Source organism: Prionailurus viverrinus, chromosome F1, assembly GCF_022837055.1.
Source record: "Prionailurus viverrinus isolate Anna chromosome F1, UM_Priviv_1.0, whole genome shotgun sequence".
Lineage (NCBI taxonomy): Eukaryota > Metazoa > Chordata > Mammalia > Carnivora > Felidae > Prionailurus > Prionailurus viverrinus.
This window is the reverse complement of record NC_062577.1, coordinates 1,004,127-1,024,162: the sequence shown is the minus strand read 5'-3', so window position 1 is coordinate 1,024,162 and position 20,036 is coordinate 1,004,127. Positions and strand designations below refer to the sequence as shown.

At 48.1% G+C, this 20,036-nt stretch overlaps 2 protein-coding genes across 2 annotated transcripts in view; one reads left to right on the top strand and one right to left on the bottom strand.

Moving 5' to 3' along the window:
* The window catches only part of SCCPDH (saccharopine dehydrogenase (putative)), a 36,555-nt gene extending 21,893 nt beyond the window's left edge, over positions 1-14,662 (top strand). Inside the window, exons 6-12 of the mRNA XM_047841498.1 lie at positions 3,669-3,799; positions 4,882-4,999; positions 5,763-5,882; positions 5,987-6,043; positions 11,297-11,408; positions 12,416-12,497; positions 14,033-14,662. Coding sequence (XP_047697454.1) covers positions 3,669-3,799; positions 4,882-4,999; positions 5,763-5,882; positions 5,987-6,043; positions 11,297-11,408; positions 12,416-12,497; positions 14,033-14,138 — 726 coding nt within the window. The 3' untranslated portion in view covers positions 14,139-14,662. The remainder of the gene's footprint in view (positions 1-3,668; positions 3,800-4,881; positions 5,000-5,762; positions 5,883-5,986; positions 6,044-11,296; positions 11,409-12,415; positions 12,498-14,032) is intronic.
* Positions 14,663-17,316: 2,654 nt separating this feature from the next.
* The window catches only part of LOC125155158 (kinesin-like protein KIF28P), an 80,608-nt gene continuing 77,888 nt past the window's right edge, over positions 17,317-20,036 (bottom strand). Inside the window, exon 21 of the mRNA XM_047840064.1 lies at positions 17,317-17,482. Within this exon, the coding sequence (XP_047696020.1) occupies positions 17,330-17,482 (153 nt within the window). The 3' untranslated portion in view covers positions 17,317-17,329. The remainder of the gene's footprint in view (positions 17,483-20,036) is intronic.

Sequence of the window (20,036 nt, the reverse complement as noted above, 5' to 3'; positions counted from 1 at the left end):
TAGTCTCCCATCACCTGTTGGCCCCATCCCCCCGTCAGCCTCCCCTCTGGTGACCGTCAGTTTGTTCTCTATAGTTAAGAGTCTGTCTCTTAGCTTGTCTCTCTCTCCTTCCCTTTGCTTGCTTGTTTTCTTAACTTCTACGTGAGTGAAATCATATAGTATTTGTCTTTCTCTGACTTATTTTGCTTAGCATTATACTCTCCAGCTCCATCCGTGTCCTGGCAGATGGCAAGATTTCGTTTCCTTTTTATGGCAGAATAATATTCCATTTTGTGTGTGTGTGTGTGTGTGTGTGTGTGTGTGTGTGTATACACACACACACACACACATCTCACATCTTCTTTATCCATTCATCTATCAGTGGACACTTTGGCTGCTTCCATAATTTGGTAAATAATGGTACAATAAACATGGGGTACACGTATCCCTTTGAATTCATGTTTTTGTATTTTGGGGGTAAATACCCAGTATAGTGCAGTTATTGGATCATACGGTTCTATCTTCAACTTTTTGAGTAACCCCCATACGGTCTTCCACAGTGGCTGCACCAGTTTGCATTCCCACCAGCAGTGCACGAGGGTTCCTTTTTCTCCACATCCTCGCCAACACTTGTTTCTTTGGTTTTTGATTTTAGCCATTCCGACAGGTGTGAGGTGATATCTCACTGTGTTTTCGATTTGCATTTTCCTGATGATGAGTGATGTTGAGCACCTTTTCATGTGTCTGTTGGCCATATGGATGTCTTCTTTGGAGAAATGTCTGTTCATGTCTTCTGCCCATTTTTTAACTGCATTTTTTCTTTTATTTTTTGGGTGTTATGGGTTCTATTCTCTTCGGATCTGTGTGTCTATTTTTTTGTGTCAGTACCATACAGCTCTTGTAACACTGCTTGAAGTTTGCTTTGATTTTCTTTTTCAGGATTGTTTTGGCTATTCGGGGTCTTTTGCTCTTCCATACAAATTTTAGGATTGATTGTTCTAGCTCTGTGAAAAATGCTGGTGGTGTTTGATAGGGATTGCATTAAATGTGTAGATTGCTTTGGGGAGTATAGACATGTTAACAATATTTGTTCTTCCGATTCAGGAGCATGGAAAGCCTTTGTTTCTTTGTGTCTTCTTTAATTTCTTTCATCCGTGTTTTATAGTTTTCAGGGTACAGGTCTTTCCCCTCTTTGGTTAAGTTTATTCATAGGTGTTTTATTATTATTTTTTTCGTACAGATGGAAATGGGATTGTTTTCTTCATTTCTCTTTCTGCTGCTTCGTTATGGGTGTGTAGAAATGCAACAGATTTCTGTACGTTAATTTCTGTCGTGTGACTTTACTGAATTCATTTATCAGTTCTAGCGGTTTTTTGATGGAGTCTTTTGGGACGGATCTATCTATCTATCTATCTATCTATCTATCTATATATCTCGTGTCATCTGCAAATAGTAAAAGTTTTCCTTGTTCCTTACTGATGTGGATGCCTTTCATTTCTTTTTGTCGTCTGATGGCTGTGACCAGCACTTCCAGTATCGCGTTGAGTAAAAGTGGTGAGCGTGGACAGCCCTGTCTCGTCCCTCTCCGCTTTTCCCCGTGAAGGATGATGTTAAATGTGGGTTTTTTCTTATATGGCCCTTACTATGTTGAGGTATGTTCTCTCTAAACCTACTTTGTGAGGGTTTTTTTATCATGAATGGAGGTTGTACCTTATCAGGTGCCTTTCCTGCACCTGTTGAAATGATCATACAGTTTTTATCCTTTCTCTTATTGATGTAATGTATCGTGTTGATTGATTTGTGAATATTGAACCGCCCTTGATCCTGGGAATAAATCCCACCCGATCCTGGCAAATGACATTTTGAGTGTGTTTTTGGATTCAGTTTGCTGGCATTTTGTTGATGATTTTTGCATCCATATTCATCAGAGCTATTGGCCTATGGTTCTTTTTGGGGGGAGGGTAGTGTCTTTATCTGGCTTTGCTATCATGGTAATACAGGCCTCAGAATGAGCTTGGAAGTTCCCCTTCCCTTTTTGGGAATGATTTGAGAAGAGTAGGTATTTGGTAGGATTCACCTGGGAAGCTATCTGGTCCTGGGCTTTTGTCTGGTGGGAGGGTTTTTTTTGTTGTTGTTTGTTTGTTTTGTTTTGTTTTTTATCACCAATTCAGTCTCCTTGCTGGTAATTAGTCTGTTCAAATTTTCTGTTTCTTCCAGCTTCAGTTTCGGTAGGTTATATGTTGCTGGGAATTTATCCTTTATCTTCTAGGTTGTCCAATTTGTTGGCATGTGGTTTTTCATAATATTCTCCTACAACGATATTTCTGTGGCATTGGCTATTTCCCCTTGTTCTTTGGTGATTTTGCTTGAGTCCTTTTTTATCCCTTGATGATTCTGGCTAAAGGTTTATCAAATTTGTTGATCTTTTCAAAGAAAGAGTTCCTGGTTTCATTACTCTGTTCTGTTTTTAGTTTCTATATAATTTATTTCTGTTCTAAATTTTTTTTTTTTTTTTAATTTTTTTTTTTTTTTTCAACGTTTATTTATTTTTGGGACAGAGAGAGACAGAGCATGAACGGGGGAGGGGCAGAGAGAGAGAGGGAGACACAGAATCAGAAACAGGCTCCAGGCTCTGAGCCATCAGGCCAGAGCCCGACGCGGGGCTCGAACTCACGGACCGTGAGATCGTGACCTGGCTGAAGTCGGACGCTCAACCGACCGCGCCACCCAGGCGCCCCCGTTCTAAATTTTTTTTAAGTTTATTTATTTTGAGAGAGAGAGGGAGAGAGCCGGGGAGAGGCAGAAAGAGAGGGAGAGAGAGAATCCCAGGCAGGCTCTGCGTTGCCAGTGTGTAAATGTACTCATGAACGCATCTTGAAATTTCGAGGAATCGGCATAGGGTTAAGAATTAGGGCTAATTTTGAATTTTTTTTAAATGTTTATTTATTTTTGAGACAGAGAGAGACAGAGCGCGAGTGGGGGAGGGGCAGAGAGAGAGGGAGACACAGAATCTGAAACAGGCTCCGGGCTCTGTGGTGACGAATCTGAAACAGGTTCCAGGCTCTGAGCTGTCAGCACAGAGCCCGATGCGGGGCTCGAACCCACGAACCGTGAGATCATGACCCGAGCCGAAGTCGGACACTTAACCGACTAAGCCACCCAGGCGCCCCATGAATTAGGGCTAATTGTGAAAGAATATGGCCAGCTGGTTGAGTGAAAATGAAGCGAAACTCGGTGGCATATTAAAAAGAGCGTAAGTGATGGTCGGAAGGCAAAAAGAGCATGTGTTGGTGTAAATATCCAATACGATCAAGCTAATGAGTGTTCATGCTGCCTGAAAACTCATCTCAAGATTGTTAAATAAGGGATTATGGCTTGCTCAAATAGAGGTGAAATGTTCTCTGTAAATACTTATAAGTTCCTTGGTTTTACATATTAGTAATTGTCCCTTAAGATGTGTTTATTTCTTTCTTTTTTGGAGAACAGATTTTTTTTTTTTTAATGTTCATCTGTTCTGAGAGAGAGAGGGAGAGAGCGAGCATAGGGGAGGGGCAGAGAGGGAAAGAATCCCAAGCAGGCTCTGCACTGACATGTGGGGCTCAATCTCAAGAACCGTGAGATCGTGAGCTGAGCCGAAAGGGAGTCGGGTATTAAGACGTGTTTCTTTAACTCTGGAATTATTTTTTCAGGGGATGTGTATTCACGATGGTACCTGGAAGTCAGCAGTGTACGGTTTTGGAGATCAGAGTAATTTGAAAAAACTACGAAATGAAGCAAATCTGAAACCCGTCCCAATTATTGGTCCGAAATTGAAAAGAAGGTATATTGACTCAAAATCTGTTCTTAAAAAAAATTTTTTTTTTTTTCAACGTTTATTTATTTTTGGGACAGAGAGAGACAGAGCATGAATGGGGGAGGGGCAGAGAGAGAGGCAGACACAGAATCGGAAACAGGCTCTAGGCTCTGAGCCATCAGCCCAGAGCCCGACGCGGGGCTCGAACTCACGGACCGCGAGATCGTGACCTGGCTGAAGTCGGACGCTTAACCGACTGCGCCACCCAGGCGCCCCTAAAATCTGTTCTTTAGTACATCTGGTCTCAGTATATTGTCATTGATCTGATTATTAATAAAGTATGCTACTAGAAAATCTGAGACTGTTCTATAGTAAGTTCAGGATTGTCTTCATAGCTACATTAAATACAATTAATGCATTATTCTAAGCTTAAGTACTTTGATATTAATATATTTGGACTCGGGGAAAAATTTTTTGAGTTTTGTGACTTTTCCATATCAAAATCAAACATCAGCTAAATTTTATGCAGTAAAACCTCCATTTTCAACATTTATTTGTTTTTGGGACAGAGAGAGACAGAGCATGAACGGGGGAGGGGCAGAGAGAGAGGGAGACACAGAATCGGAAACAGGCTCCAGGCTCCGAGCCATCAGCCCAGAGCCCGACGCGGGGCTCGAACTCACGGACCGCGAGATCGTGACCTGGCTGAAGTCGGACGCTTAACCGACTGCGCCACCCAGGCGCCCCAAAACCTCCATTTTAAAGGGTGATGATCTTGTGTAGATTATCTGTTAATAGCACTCTTCTGTGAAAACTTTGTATGTGAGAACTCTGAACTCGCCGTAGAGTTGGGCTGTTGAAATGAGTGTCGTCTAGGGAAACCGGTGGGCTAAAACGTAGCTACGCTGTGTTCCGCGCCCTCGGAATGCTGTCCCACCTGTCACTTGTTTGGTGTAGTGGGGAACGCGGACATTTTAATGAAGGGCAGGTCTGCCTTTAATGAAGGGCAGGTCTGCTTCAAGAAAAGTTGAATGTTTGGTTCACAAAGTCACCAAGTTAGCCAGCCGTAAGTGGAGAAAACGCACCGCGGTCACGGGTCTACCTTGCAGGTGGCCACTTTCCTACTGCAGAGAACTCAGCAGCTACTCGGTCCCTTTCCTGGGAGCGGATGTGTCTGTTGTGAGGCGGACCCAGCGCTACCTGCACGAGAACTTGGAGCAGTCTCCCGTAAGTGTGCCCGATTTAACTCCTAACAAAGAGCACTGCGTTCGTTCCAGCCCCCCTCGCTGTTTAATGTAGGAGCTTTGTGTGTGTAAAGCAAAACAGGAAGGCCAGCCAAGGCGCGCCTCAGTTTCTGGAAGTGCACGGAATGGGGCGCGGAGAGCACTTCGCATTGTGGGAGTGGAGGTAGCCTCCCCACAGTTCAGACCTGGCCCGCCGAGTACCTTGTCAGTGCAACAGAACAGCAGCAGATTTAGTCCAGAAACGCTGGGGTCACGAACCCCCACCAACCCTGTCTAGAGTCTTAGCTGCTGGAAGGGAGTCTCCCCTGCCTGTGGACGCGTCTGGGCTCTTCTGGCCTCGCCGCACCCCCCCACCCCCGGGGTATCGTCTTACTCCTTTGGGTGAGGGCGCTGCTCCCACTTTTGAGACTTGAAGGAGACAGTGAATCTCAAGTTAAAGGATTATTTTCTCGTGGGAGGGGTTGTAAGTAGCATTCACATATCTACATCCTATAATGTGTCATCACTGAATGTAGCTACGTTCTTGTGGACTTTTGCATTCAGGCAGAGGAAGCTACAGTGTCTTTAAAAAATATGCTCCCAATGTCTGCTTTCTGAGCAAGCTTTTAGAACGTAACACGTTCATAAAGCGGAGAGTGCTTTTGCTCAGCATTTTTGAGGACAGAGTAAGTTACCAGCAGCCGACACGCTTGTGTTACTGAGTCTGCAGACGTAGGGGTGACGTTCTGACTTTGTCCCTCTTGTAGGTTCAGTACGCTGCTTATATAAACATGGGAGGCCTCACCTCTGTTATTAAGCTGATGTTTGCGGGACTTTTCTTTTTATTCTTTGTGAGGTTTGGCATCGGAAGGCAACTTCTCATAAAGGTAAGTGATATTTTAACGAAATTAGGTCTTTACTAGTATTTTCCGTGAGTTTTAAAAAATGTCACTGAGCGTTTTTTGTTTTTTGTTTTTTTTTTCCCCCTTAGTTCCCATGGCTCTTCTCCTTTGGTTATTTTTCAAAACAAGGCCCGACACAAAAACAGGTAACCCTTTCTTTTGTATACAGGTGTTTAAAATAATAATTTTCCTGAATTTGTTTTTACTTTTCCTCAGTGCATTTACAATAACAGATAAGACTTGATGGGGCACTTACCATGTTGACAAGTGCCTTTATGTTCTTTTCGTAAGTTGGGTCACTTAGTCTTTTCAGACACCCCTTAAGGTAGGTATTATCTCCACTTTACAAATGAGGAAACTGAGGCACAGAGGCCAAGAACCTTGCCCGAGCTCCTACAGTGAGTACATAGCCAAACTGGGGTGAGGCCTCATAGTGATCTCAAAAATGTTTAGTCGTCCATGTTTCTCCTCCCCCCCGGCTGGACTTCCCCTCTTCCACACACTACCCTCCCCCTTCCCCCTCCTCCCCTCCTCCCCCTCCTGCCCCTTCCCCCTCCTCCCCCACACCGCCCTCCCCGTTCCCCCCAACACCACCCTCCCCCTTCCTTCTCCCCTTCCTCCCCTTCCCCCTCCTCCCCCATGCCGCTCTCCCCTTCCCCCTCCTCCCCGACACCACACTCCCCCTTCCTTGTTCCCTTCCTCCCCCTTCCCCCTCCTCCCCCACACCATCCTCCCCATTTCCCCTCCTCCCTCTTCCCCCTCCTCCCCCTTCCCCCTCCTCCCCCATGCCGCTCTCCCCTTCCCCCTCCTCCCCCACACCACCCTCCCCTTCCCCCTCCTCCCCTTTCCCCCTCCTCCCCTTTCCCCCCCCCTCCCCCATGCCTTCCTGCATCTGCACACCCCTGGTATCCTCAGCACACGAGCGCTTCATTTCCCTCACATGGTTTACAGACCCTGGGTCCAGTGGGGTCATTATTTCGCCCGCTCACACCAGGCACCGCTGGACGGTCCTCCCCCCAAGAGGATGGTAGCGCCACGAATGCATGCCCTCCCCCCCTTGAATGCGTGCCCCCCATGCATGCCTCCCCACCTCGAATGTGTGCCCCCACGTGCGCCTCCCTCCTCGAATGGGAGCCCCCCTCGAATGCATGCCCCCCCATGCATGCCTCCCCCCTCAAATGTGTGCCCCCACGTGCGCCTCCCTCCTCGAATGGGAGCCCCCCTCGAATGCATGCCCCTCCATGCATGCCTCCCCGCCTCGAATGTGTGCCCCCACGTGCACGCCTCCCCCCGTCGCTAGAAAGCGCCGTCTAAGGCTCCGGCTACGTGTAGTTAGTCACCTAGATGTCCGTCTCCTCCCAGGGGCTTTTTCACCCGGTACTGGCCCCAGCCCTCCTCTCCGTCTGCAGGTGCCACACCTCCTGCCTCGAGGTGGACTCGAGAACGTGTGCTGTGCGCCCCCCATTCCTGTTCTCCGACCCACGGCCCCTGCCCTCCCCTTCTTTCCTCCCCTCGGAGAAGAATTGCGCCCAGGACTAGTCCCGCCACCCGTGCTCCTCAAATCTAGCATTTCTTGTGTGCAGTGGGCACAGAGCCGAGTGCTTGACATCGCATTCAGTCTTCCCGCTTACGGTGGAGGAAGTCATCAGAGCGGGTCTGTGCGCCCAAGGTCACGCGGCCAGGGTGTGGCGGGCGCTAGAGTCAGTCCTGCCTGCGTCTTCACCTTTACTGTGACCTCAGTGGTCCTGTGATTCTCCACCTGCCCCACTACGGGTTCCTTCTCCGCATCCTAGACACACGCGGACCTAAGAAGGAGTCCTGGGCGCGCCCCTCACCCCGTGTGGTCCCCTCTCCAGAGTCCACGCTGCTCTTACAACTGCTAAGTGGGTTCAATGCGCTGAGCCTTTCTTCGCTGTTTTCTTTGACATTATTGTCCTCCTTGAAATACTGCTTCCCTTGGCCTCTGAGTCCAGGTGACCGCTCTGTGCCTGTCCTCCTTCCCGGCACCCTTGGGTGTGGACCACCCCCAGGGCTCCAGCCTCCCCCACCCCTCTCCCCCTGCGCCTGGTCAGCAGACCCCCTGAGGTCTCCAGCTTACACGCCCAGCTGCTGAAAACCGAAGGTGGCGGAATCTGAGCTTCTTTCCTCCAAACTCCCGTCTTCCTTTACTTCCCAGCTCAGTTGGTGGCACCGTCATCTGTCCAGTCACAGACATAGGCATCATTCTAGATTTTGCTCCCAAATCCATCATCCCCGCCTTACGAGGCTCTGACTCCTCTCCCTTCCTTTTTCCCTCTTCCCCCAACGGCACATAAAATTTACCATCTTAACCATTTTTAAGTGTTCAGTGGTATCAAATCCATATTGTTATTCAAAACATCCATATTATGCAAATTAGTGTGGTCACGCAGCACATTTGTGCTGTTGTGCAGCCATCACCACCCGTCTCCAAGCCTTTTCCTCGTGCAGAACTAGAACTGTCCCTGTTCAACGACAACTCGCCTTTCCTCCTTCCCCCAGCCCCTGGCAACCACCAGTCTCCTCTCTGCCTCTCTGAATTGGACCATTCTCGGTGCCTCGTACAGGTGGACTCACACAGTCCTTGTGCTTCTGTGACTGGCTTATTGCACTCAGCGTGACCTCCTCCAGGTTCATCCAGGTTGTAGCAGGTGTCAGATTTCATTCCTTTTTAAGGACGAATAGTAGTTCATTTTCACTCTCACACACACCACACACACACACACACACACTCACACACTCTCAAGAGACACACATGCACACCCCCTACACACACACACACACACAATATCGCATACACAACCCCCCCCACACCCCTTACCCGCATGCACACAGTCACACATACCATACACACACAGACTCCCCTGCCACATGCCCTCCACACACACACACACACACACACACACACACACACACACGCACACATTGTGTGCATACGTACCACATTTCCATTCATCCATCCACAGACACTGGGGTTACTTCCCCCTTTGGCTACCGTGAATAATTCTGCTAGGAACATGGGCGTATAAATATATCCTCAGGATCCTCCTTTCGGTTCTTGGGGTCAATATCCCTAAGTGCAATTGCTGGATCCTATGGTAATTCTATTTTTAATTTTTTGAGGAGCCATCAGACCCTTCGAGCGCACCGACCCATGTTATGTTCCCGTCAATGGCGCACGGACGTGCTGGTTGCTCCATAGCCTTTGCCAACACTTGTTTCCCCGTTGTTTTTTAAGTTCATTTATTTTATTTTATTTTATTTTATTTTATTTTATTTTATTTTAGTAATCTCTATACCCATTATGGGGCTTAAACCACGACCCTGACATCAAGAGTCACACGCTTCACTGACTGAGCCAGCCAGGTGCCCCCTGTGTTTTTATTAATAGTAGTTCTAATGGGTGTGAAATGTCATTGTGGCTTTGATTTGCGTTTCCCTGATGAGTGATGTTGAGCATCTTTTCATGTGCCTATTGGCCATTTGTAGGTCGCCTTCAGAGAATGCCTATTCAAGTCCTTTGCCCATTTTTGAATTAGTTGTTTGCGTTCTTGTTGTTGAGTTTTTGGTGGTCCGTATGTATGGATATTAATCCCTTATCAGATGGGTGATTTGTAAGTATTTGTCCCCACTACTGTGCACAGTCTAAGACGGATCTGACCTCATCGCCGCCTTCTTCAACCTGGTTCCCTGACTTGTGGCACATGCAGTGATTCTTACCTAGGACTTGATCAGGACCCCCCACCCCCACCCCCAGGGAGTTTTTCCAAAGACTTGTCCCGAACCTGTGTCAGGACATGCTGAGGCAGTAGATGGGAGCAGGGCCTGGAAATATGAGCAGTGGTTCTCACCTTGGAGAAAGAGCCCCAGACTGATGACGGAGATTCAAGTTTGTTTGGTCTGGAATGTGGCCTGAACAGTGGGCTTTTTAAAAGGCCAGTTATGCTAATGTGCTGCCAAGGTTTTGATCCCTGGGGTGGAGGTAGGTGGGTTCCAGGTCAGATTTTCGTGGTTTTGGTTCACACCCCTGGAGTGCCAATGAATGGAAGTCGTCTCTGCAGGAGTGAGGTCCTTCATCATCTGGTGCTGGACGGCAGATGGGTTTCATTTTCATGCCCACCCTGCTGAGTCGATAGTAGCAGCCTGGAGACCATATTGAAAATTGTTGTAACAGTGAATATGTGCCCAGCCTGAGAGACTGTGATCAGGCAGGGGAGGGGACACGTGCTAGCACGTGTGTCTGTCCTTGTCTGCACCTCTGATAACACGAGTGCCACCCCTCTCCTCTTGGACTGTGGGTTCTAGCCATGTTAGACTGCGGTCCACTGTGATACCACATACCTTCTTGCCTTTGACTGATGGCTTCTCCTTCCTGGTAACCACCCTACCTTTCTGTGTGATAAACTTCCATGAGAGAGAGAGAGAGGACACATTTCAAAACCCTGCCCCATTTTCCCCAGTAGATCTAATAATGCCCTCCTTTGAACTCGTCCTGCATCTTTTAATTCATGTCTCATATTTTTATTAGATCTGAGTGTGTGTGTGTGTGTGTGTGTGTGTGTGTGTGTGTGTTCTCACTAAACTATCAGCTCCAGAAAAGACAGGGATCATATTTTAATTATGTCTCATTAATAAAAATTGGTTGACCACAACTGAATTCTGTTACCTTATTTCTAAATTTAGTGATTGTGAAAGATGCTTGGATAAGTCCTACAGAATTTAATTTTTTGAATCAGGTTTTTATATCTCCAAGGGGGTCAATTCTGTCTGGCCTGTGTTTCCATTACTTGTTGGCTAGTTGTTCTTTTTTGAGAAAAAGAGAGAGAGAGAGAGAGAGAGAGAGAGAGAGAGAGAGAGAATCTTAAGCAGGCTTCATGCCCAGCGTGGAGCCAAATGTGGGGCTTAATCTCACAACCATGAGATCATGACTTGAGCCAAGGTCAAGAGTCAGATGCTCAACCTATTGAGCCACCCAGGTGCCCCTACTTGTTGGCTGTTTTTGTCTTGTCTCCTCAAACAGCTCTGTGAAACCAGATTATCACGTTCTGCCGTTACCCCCGTCCGAAAATAAAAACTGCCTCCAGCTTGTCCTCTGAAACGACTATTTCAGTGGTGCCGTCCTTGTGTAGGCCACAGCCTAGGAACCGAACTTGTACCGCATCCAAGTTCCTCACCACCTCCCTCCCCTGGCAACACACCCGTCATCAAAACTTGTGTCTTCAAAGAACTGATTTTTGCCCCATGCTGAAAGGATGGTAGGGTCTTCCGGCAGAATACTGATGTTTTCACCTGCTGAAAATGTCTCATACGAAATAGAATATTTACTGTGTTTAGGAAGGAGATGACATCTTTAATAAATAAGGCCTTTGCTTTTTCCTCAGATGGATGGCTCATCGTTTACATTGAGGTTCTTTGGTCAAGGATACAGCCAAGGCTTTGGTCCCGAGAAGGGCAAACCAAATACGAGAATTTGTACTCAGGTGAAAGGACCAGGTATTTCACATATGACATAAGAGTGCTGGGGCGTTTTACGTTGTCCTAAGGTATAAAGCAGTATTATGATGTTTTTTTCTTAGAGCTTAATTATTTTAGAAATAAATCGCACAAGTTATTTAAGTAACAATATAAATTATTCTGTTAAAGGAAGGATTGACATTGTTATAATCTAATTGTGTTAGTGTATCCCTCCCCCTGGTTTTCTTTTTTAGTATTACTTAATAATTCTGAACAGCATATTTTAATATTGATAAGAAAAGGGACTGGTTGATATATATTCTCCTACTCAAGGGTCATTTTAAAGCAGTATAATTGTAACATAAAGCTGTGGGCCAAGGTTTCTTTGCAGTCTTTGAACAGCCCTACATTGTTTGCAAAATGTGTGCGCTATGTGCGTTTTCCTGGGGAGGATGCAGGCTTTTGATGGGCGGCTAAAAGGGTCTGTCACCCAAAAAAGCTCAAGAACTTTCGCTGTCAATTTTACAGAGCGGTGCGGAGACACTTCTGCTTGTGAATTACAGCCTAATTATAAGTGTAATTACCACCACCTCTGGTAGATCAAAGGGGGTCTGCTTTGCAGTTTCAGTCAAGCCAGATGGCAAAGTATCGTTGTGTCTTGCCTTCTTTTCAAATTCCCACCAGGCTTCTTAAGATAAATCGACTGTATTTTTATTATTTGACCGAACTGTAAACACTGAGGTTCCCCTTGCTTAGAAACTTTTTTTAAAGTTACTCAGTTGTTTTTCTTTAAGAAATTGAATCTTTTTTTTTTTTAAGTTTATTGATTTTGAGAGACACAGCGTGAGCTTTAGTGGGGGAGGGGGAGAAAAAGAATCCTAAGCCGGTGCCGCGTTGTCATCGCGGGCCCCGATGTGGGGCTTGAACCCATAAACTGTGCGATCCTGACCTGAGCCAAAATCAAGTGTCAGAATAAAACCTCCCATTTGATTTTTGAGTGTGGCCGAATGCATTAACATCTTTCTTCGATCATCTGTCTTCCGCAGAGCCTGGCTATGTGGCTACCCCCATAGCCATGGTCCAGGCAGCTATGACTCTTCTAAATGACGCCTCTGATCTTCCTAGCATGTAAGTCTGGTTTTCTTCTACTTCGAAGAGGCCTTTTTCATCCGCGTTATATTTTCGCTTCTTTTGATGCTGTTTTCAGGCAGTGGGTCTGCACATAAGCATGCATGTTCCCTTTGAACCAAAGATAGAGGTAAATTAAATTTGTAAGAAGGACCGTGTCTTAGTGGCCTCTGAGAACAGTGCAGAGATAGATAAATGAGAGGAGACAGGAAGTGTGGGAGTCACGTAAGTTGACTTTAGTTCCTTGTAAAAACAGCTCAGGTCTGGAGTCAGCTACGCTATAAAGGCCCTCGTTGTTAAATAGTATCAGGAGCCTCTAGTCAGTGCTGATGATACCCAGCTGGCCATGGGCGGCCCTGATACCATGTGTGGATTCATTCATGGCAGCTTGGCTAGATGATTATCGATTGGGCTCTGTCACTGGAGCCTTTAACTGTTCCTGTAGAAGTAGGCCAGCGTTACAAATGAGCCATAGGCCCGCCAACTCGGAAACAAATAAATGTAGATATGACCCGAAACGGTATTAAGTGACGGACATAAACAGTGTATAAAGCAAAGTCTCATTAGATTTTTTCAAATAATTCTACAGTTGACCCCCCCCCCCCCGCGCAGTCAAAAATCCATGTATAACTTTTAAAAATTTTTTCTAATGTTTGTTTATTTTTGAGAGAGAGAGAGACAGAGTGTGAGTGGGGGAGGGACGGAGAGAGAGAGGGGGACACAGATTCCGAAGCAGGCTCCAGGCGTCGAGCTGTCGGCACAGAGCCCGACGTGGGGCTCGAACTCCCAAACCGTGAGATCGTGACCTGAGGCGAAGTCGGACGCTCAACCAGCTGAGCCACCCAGGCACCCCATTCATGTGTAACTTTTAACTACCCATCCCAAACTTAACTAATAGCTTACTGTTGACATATATTATACTACATTCTTACAACCAAGCAAGCTAGAGAAAAGAAAATGTTAAGAAAATCATAAGACAAAGTACATTTATAGTACTACACTGTAAAAAAATCACGTGTAAGTGGACCCACGCAGTTCAAACCCATGTTATTCAAGCGTCAGCTCTATACCCTTTGAAAATATTTAACATATTTTTTTAAATGTTAGTCATTATAGTTAAAGAAACTTCTTGCATCCAGTTTAAGCCTTATTTATGCTTTCATAATAATTTATTGCCTAAGTTTATTTCACTCAGGTCCTTTTTCTATCCTCCTGACTCCGAGGACTGGCTTTATGAGCAGCAGGAGTCCCTTGGGTTGATGGCCCTCACTGCCCCTCGAGCACACAGCCGTGTCCTGGGGGCTGGGCCAGTCTGGACGGGTTTGCTGGGGCTGCTAGCTTCGTCCCGATTTTGTAGCTCCTTTGTTCGTTGGCTCATTTTCAGAATGGAACCCAAACGTGTCCATGAGGGAACAATGGTTTCAGGAGTTCTGCTGGCTCGATAGCTGGATAGCTGCTTCTCCGGCGGGTCACGCTAGCAGAGGGGAGGCCTGGAGACCGGCCTCCGGCACTGTTTTCCTTGTTCTGTCTTACAGGGGCGGGGTCTTCACCCCAGGAGCCGCCTTCTTCAGAACAAAGTTGATTGACAGACTCAACCAACGTGGCATGGAATTTAGCGTCATCAGCAGCTCTGAAGTCTAGACGTTGGAAGAATTGACTGAAGGCAGGACATGCATGAATTCATTCATGGCTTTTTTGTTTGAAATTTGAAACGCTACACGTGAAAAAGTTGTCAGATCTAAAATACGTGCACATTAAAAGCAGGAAATTGTACTAGCTTGCCCTAAATTTCAAATCTTTGTTGACTTTGTGATTTTATTGCTCGTGGAACAGAACCGATATTTGACTTCTTCATCGAAGAGTTCATCGTCAATGCTTATAAGTCAGCTGGCGGACTAGAGGGTGGGGGGGGTGTCTTGATCTGTGTTGCTGACAGACTCCCGATGAGGCACTCGGGCTGGTGTTCCTGTAAGGCAGTAACTGCTATTTTCCTCACCTTGATTTTGAGTGGGATCTCCCCTTCTGATGAGTGTCTCTACGTATTGTTTGGGCCTTTGCCAAAGGAAAACGCACTTTTTGCTATGTTAGCCTAGTTTCTCGCCCATCCACACTAACTGAGTTTTTGACTATTACCTAAGTTGAATAATAAAGGGTTGTCGATGGAACGGTGGTTTTGTGCTTGGACCTAAGTATTTGAGGTGGTGGCAGACACACCCCCCCCCAAGTGGTCTCGCCTGTGCCGCTGCTTTCTCTGCTTCCGAACCTGTGATTGGTTTCATGGGTATAGCTGGTAAGTTTCCACCCACTTTCACCGCCTAACCAGGATTTTTCTCCTGTTTATTTTTTGTATTTAACCAGGTTGTCTTCTGAAGCCCTAAAATAAGGCAGAGACTTTTCCTTTTGTAATAAGCGTAAAATAAACACATACCCGGGGCTCTGTGCCACGAAGAGGCAGCCGCTGCCTTCATGAAGCTTCTGCTCTGCAGGGAGAAGCGTGGTATCGAGAGGAGAACTAATGGTGTCGAGCAGCCCCTCTGTGCTACCTGCACAGAAGAGGGCGTCTAAGTGAACACGGAGATTCATGCTGGCGGTGTGGGTATTGCCCATCCTCTGCCCTCAGCTCTGCCCTAATTTGGGGGACCTTGAACTAAGTTCTTATCTTCTCCCAAATCAGGAAGGTGTTCGGGAGCAACAGAGTGGCCACGTGTCAGAATCCTAGAACAACACTGGGGTCCGCAGCGGCCCCCAGCAGTTTGCATTCAGGGGGTCTGCAGGTTGGAGCCGACTGATCCGGGTTAGATGTGCATCTGGGACCCGCTGGGTGAGGCTGCACGTTGTTAGGTGTTCTCTCCAGCTTCGCGTTGTGTGGGCCGTGTCCTGCTCTGAGGTGGATGCCGGTGCGCACAACCTGCGTGGGCCTCCTCCAGCCTGAGATACAAGTGTGTCTCATACAGATTATCTTTAAAAAAATTTTTTTAACGTTTATTTGTTTTTGAGAGACAGAAACAGAGTGCAAGTCGGGGAGGGGCAGAGAGAGAGGGAGACAGGATTCGAAGCAGGCTCCAGGCTCTGAGCTGTCAGCATAGAGCTCAAGGTGGGGCTCGAACTCACGAACTGTGAGATCATGACCTGAGCCGAAGTCAGATGCTTAACTGACTAAGCCCCCCCCCCAGGCACCCCCAGAGTATCCTTTTTAACCTTGAGGCTCCTCCAGCCACCCTTTTGCAGAAAGCCTGTTACTTCTGCAATTATTTCTGCAAACTGGCAAAGAACGCCGAGGCTCAGTCCACGAGGTATTAGCCATTCCTGCTTCCCTCGGCCTCTCTGCCAGGCTTTCCAGGATTCCCTGCTGCTTTGCAGACCCGGTCCCTGCGGCCATCAGCACGCAGAGCTCCACACTTGGGCTTCACTGTTTCAGGTTACTTTTTAGTTGCTGTGCGTACACTGGTCCTGCCCCAGAGCCCCTGGTTCCCCGCCCAGGCCTCCTCGATTAGCCCCTGGTTCCTAGTATTAAGCAGAAATCACCAGCCCAGACTCCCTGCTTCTGGGAGGCTCCTCTTGGAGGCCTTGATAGCTGGCCTGCCATAGAGTTTGTTTCATCCTGTTTGATTGCCCTAACTTCATACTTTAGGGGGCAAGGATTGGGGCTGTCACGTCTATTTCCTCCGTCCTGGTTTCTTACACAAATCAGCCCAGCCTCCCTCCCGCCTCCCCAACCTGGGACAGTTGTGCACAGGGCACGGTGGTCTAGAACGCCACCTGCAGACTTCTGCTCACTCAGAGGCCTGCACAGGCCTTGCTTATTTAAAACCTCAAAACGGGGGAGATAACTGTGCCAAACTCATAGGATGGTAATGAATGAAATGGGCTAACGCGTTGAGCACGTAGCTTGGTGCCCGGCACACGTACATGCTCACGGAGTCTCAGTATCCTTAGTGCTGCTGGTACCAGTAGGGGCTCTCTGGCCACAGGAGGTCTCTCTACAGCCCTCCCCACCCCCGCCGGAGCGCCCAGTGCGTCAGCCCTCGGCGGTGGAGACCCACCCGGCAGTTCTTTGCGGAACCAGGATCACCTGAGATCGACTACCTGTCGGGAGATCTTCCCGAAGGTCTCAACCTTGGCCCCGCGGACCCACACTGCATGGGTACACGATACAGCACTGAACCATTTTCAGATAAACTCATGAAGGCAAAATAAGTGGATGTTTTCAGAGCAAGGATACCAAAGGAGAGGCTTGAAATAACTGTGAAGTCTCCAGGTCTGACAGCAAGAAATTCATCACAACAGCTTTATTTGAACTTTCAAACTGTTTACCATCAAAATATCAATGGCAGATGCTTATCAGCTGCTTTGGTTTGTGGGGTGCTGTGCTAAGTCCTTCCCAGCCCGGGTGCTGAGCTAAGTGCTTTTCTCAGCCCAGGGTGCTGTGCTAAGTGCTTTACAGGTGCTTTGCATCCGTTACCCATCTGCAGTTTAGTGCTGCTCTCATTTCCACCTAACAGGGAACAGAGGCTGGAGGGGGCAGGGGGCGTTTGCCTCCAGCTACAGTCGGGAAGTGACAGATGGGAGGACTGAGCCCCAGACAGTCCAGGGCCAGCGCGCAGACTGCTAACCACCCATCCCCCAGACCTCCTGTCTCCCAGCCCACCTTCGCCCTGCGTGTGGATTCATCTCTACGTGACTGTAAATCAAACTGAAGGACAGAAGCGGCACAAGCAATGACTGGAGTGCGTTGAGCCCACAGCGCAAGCGCAGCTCGGGTAGCCGAGTTAGTCAGGCTGCGCGGGGGAGCTTCGCCCAGAGCTCAGGGGTTGTCAGCGGCTGCGTCCGCGCTATTCTGCGTGCGGCAAACTCGCCCTCTTCTTTTTCACGATGACGGCGACATCGTTTTTCAGCCTCCGCAAGCTGGACTCCAGCACGTCTCCCAAGTCCTTTAACCTCTGTGCCTGTTGCTGTACGAACGGTCGAAGCATTTCATCTTCCTCCTGGAAATGAAGGAACGGGGGGGAAGGATAGCAGCTTCAGTTGGGGTGCCCGGAAGTTCTGCCGACGAGTCTCGTCGGAAAGTTGCCGGCAGAGGTGGTGAGTCCCCTGGGGGCCTGTCCAGCGTGGAGAAGGCCGCCGGCCCGGCCTTCGGTTGCTGCTGCTGGAGAGGAGGGCTCATTCAGATCGGAATGACCCGCATGCCTTTAATGCCGGGGGAGTTCTGGGGTTTGCCAAGGACCGCGCGGGGGTGGGGGTGCGGGTGCGCCCGTCGGTAGCGGAGTGTGGGCTGCCTGCTGCGGGCCCCGCCCCGGGGAGGCGGGTGCAGGGGCGCGGGTGGGCCCGAGTGCCCGCGTGCGACAGTGGAGCGGAGGGTGACCGCGCTCACGAGCCGGGAGCGGGCAGAGGGCACCGAGCGTCCCTGCAGGTGGTTCCCGGATCACTAGTGAGATGGCAGCTCGGATACTTAGTTAGGCCATTGCTTCCAGTGTGTTTTCCATCCTGGTTTTCTCTTAAACGTCGTCGTTTATATTTTCTGAATACTACTCTGTGATGAAAAACAATACAAATGGGGTGTGGCTTTTTTTTTTTTTTTTTTTTTAGCCTTGTTTACAGTGTCTTTCCCCTCATCAGATTTTCTTTCTCTGCAATTGTGAGAGACAGGCGCACACGAGGACCCTTAATGTGTAGAAGAGAATACACCTACGCGACACAGACCTCCGCAGGTCACACCCTCTCTCCCCCAGGAACAACCACGACTAGCCTGACTTCCGTGATCATCATTTTCTTCTTGTGCCACCTGAAATGCAGCCTGAACCGTATATTTTGCCCGTTTCCTGTCCATTTACGGGATCCTACTGGATGGCATCTTTGGTGGACTTGGAAGTCAGCGCTGACGCGTGGTGCTGAGATTCATCGACTGGCATGTGGCTAGGGTTCCCCGGTCCGGCGCGGGGGGGGGGGGGGGGGCGGTGCTTCCCTGACCTCTCTTCCGCTGGGGTTTTCGGTGCCGGGTTGTTATGGAGGAGGGAGGGATTAAGAGCAGCTGGGGCATACAGGCGTGGGTTTCTGCAGAATTTTTCAGCCGGTCCCTCATCTGAACCACAGAATAGGAAATGGTCCGAGTGACTATTTCCTCAATTCTCTCAAGAATGGTGTATAACTAGAACGATCCTAGTACGTGGGAGACAAATCCGTGCATTGAGAGCCTAGTGAGGTGGTTCTCGGACTTCAGTTCCGAGGCAGTATCACCTGGAGGGCTCGTTAAAGCACGGACTCCTGGGCCTCACTCCAGGGCTCTGGTTTAGCAGGTCTGGCAGGGGCCCTGGGGTTTGGACCTCTAAGACCCCAGATGATTCTGGAGCTGCTAGCAGGGGGACCACCCTCTGAGAACCACTGCTTGGGGGCCTTGGGGCCGAATCGTCTGCAGAACCAGCTGACTCTGCGAAGAGCTGAGTCGCAGGCTTCTAGGGTTGATGCATTTTCCCACTTTTAATGAGGTAAGTGGCAAAAAATTTTTTTTTCTAAGTGGTCGAACCAATTTAAACTCTTCCCGGCAATGCATGGGTTTCTGTTGCTTCATCCCGTCATCACAGCTGGGTATTTTTAGACCTTTAAGTTTTGCCAGCATGGTGGGCTTATAATACCGTTTCACTGTGGTTTCAATTAGTGTTTCCCGAACTACTCAAGAGGTTAAGCACCCTTTGATGTGTCTATTGGCCTTTTTTTTTTTCTTTTTTTTTTTCTGTTGGGCTATTTTTCTTTTTGGTTTGTGTAGTTCTTTGCTTTGGATCTTAGTTCATTACATGTTAAACGTGTTGTGTGTAAATAACCTTTCCTGGCCTCTTTTGCCTTTATTTTGGTATCTGGGCCAAAGTGTACCATTTAGTACAGGTGCGTCTATCGGTGTTTCCCTTGACAGCCGGGTGTTTTCTCCTGTCCTGTCACCGCAAGGTCATGATCATCTCTAGGCTTTTTACCTTTTGCGGTTGGGTCCTTAGTTGTCACCTGAAATTGGTTTCTGGCTATAGTCTTAGATAAGATTCCAATTTCATTTTGGAATGCATTTGTATGCATTCTTTTTTTTTTTAATTAAAAAAAAATTTTATATACATATACATAAAATTATTTATATACATAAAATTTTTTATGTATTTATTTTGAGAGAGAGAGTGGGAGGAAGAGAGAGGGGATTGCAGGCAGGCTCCACACTGTCAGCACAGAGCCCAACACGGGGCTCGAACTCACAAAACTGTGAGATCGTGACCTGAGCTGAGATCAAGAGTCTGACGCTTAACCGACTGAGCCACCCAGGCGCCCGGGTATGTATTCTTAATTCTAGCACCGTTTGTTGTAAAATCCACCCTTGCTGCCTTCACCGCAGTCCCTCGTCGGTCACAGGGCGTGTCTCTGGTCCTGGGTGAATCTATTTCCGGGCCTTCTGTCCTTCTCCTTTGGTTACCTTATTCGCACTGGGGCTGATACTTTGCCGTCTGTTACCATAGCATTAAAGTAAGCCTTGGCATCGGGTAGGGCAAGGCTTCCTACGCTTGTGTT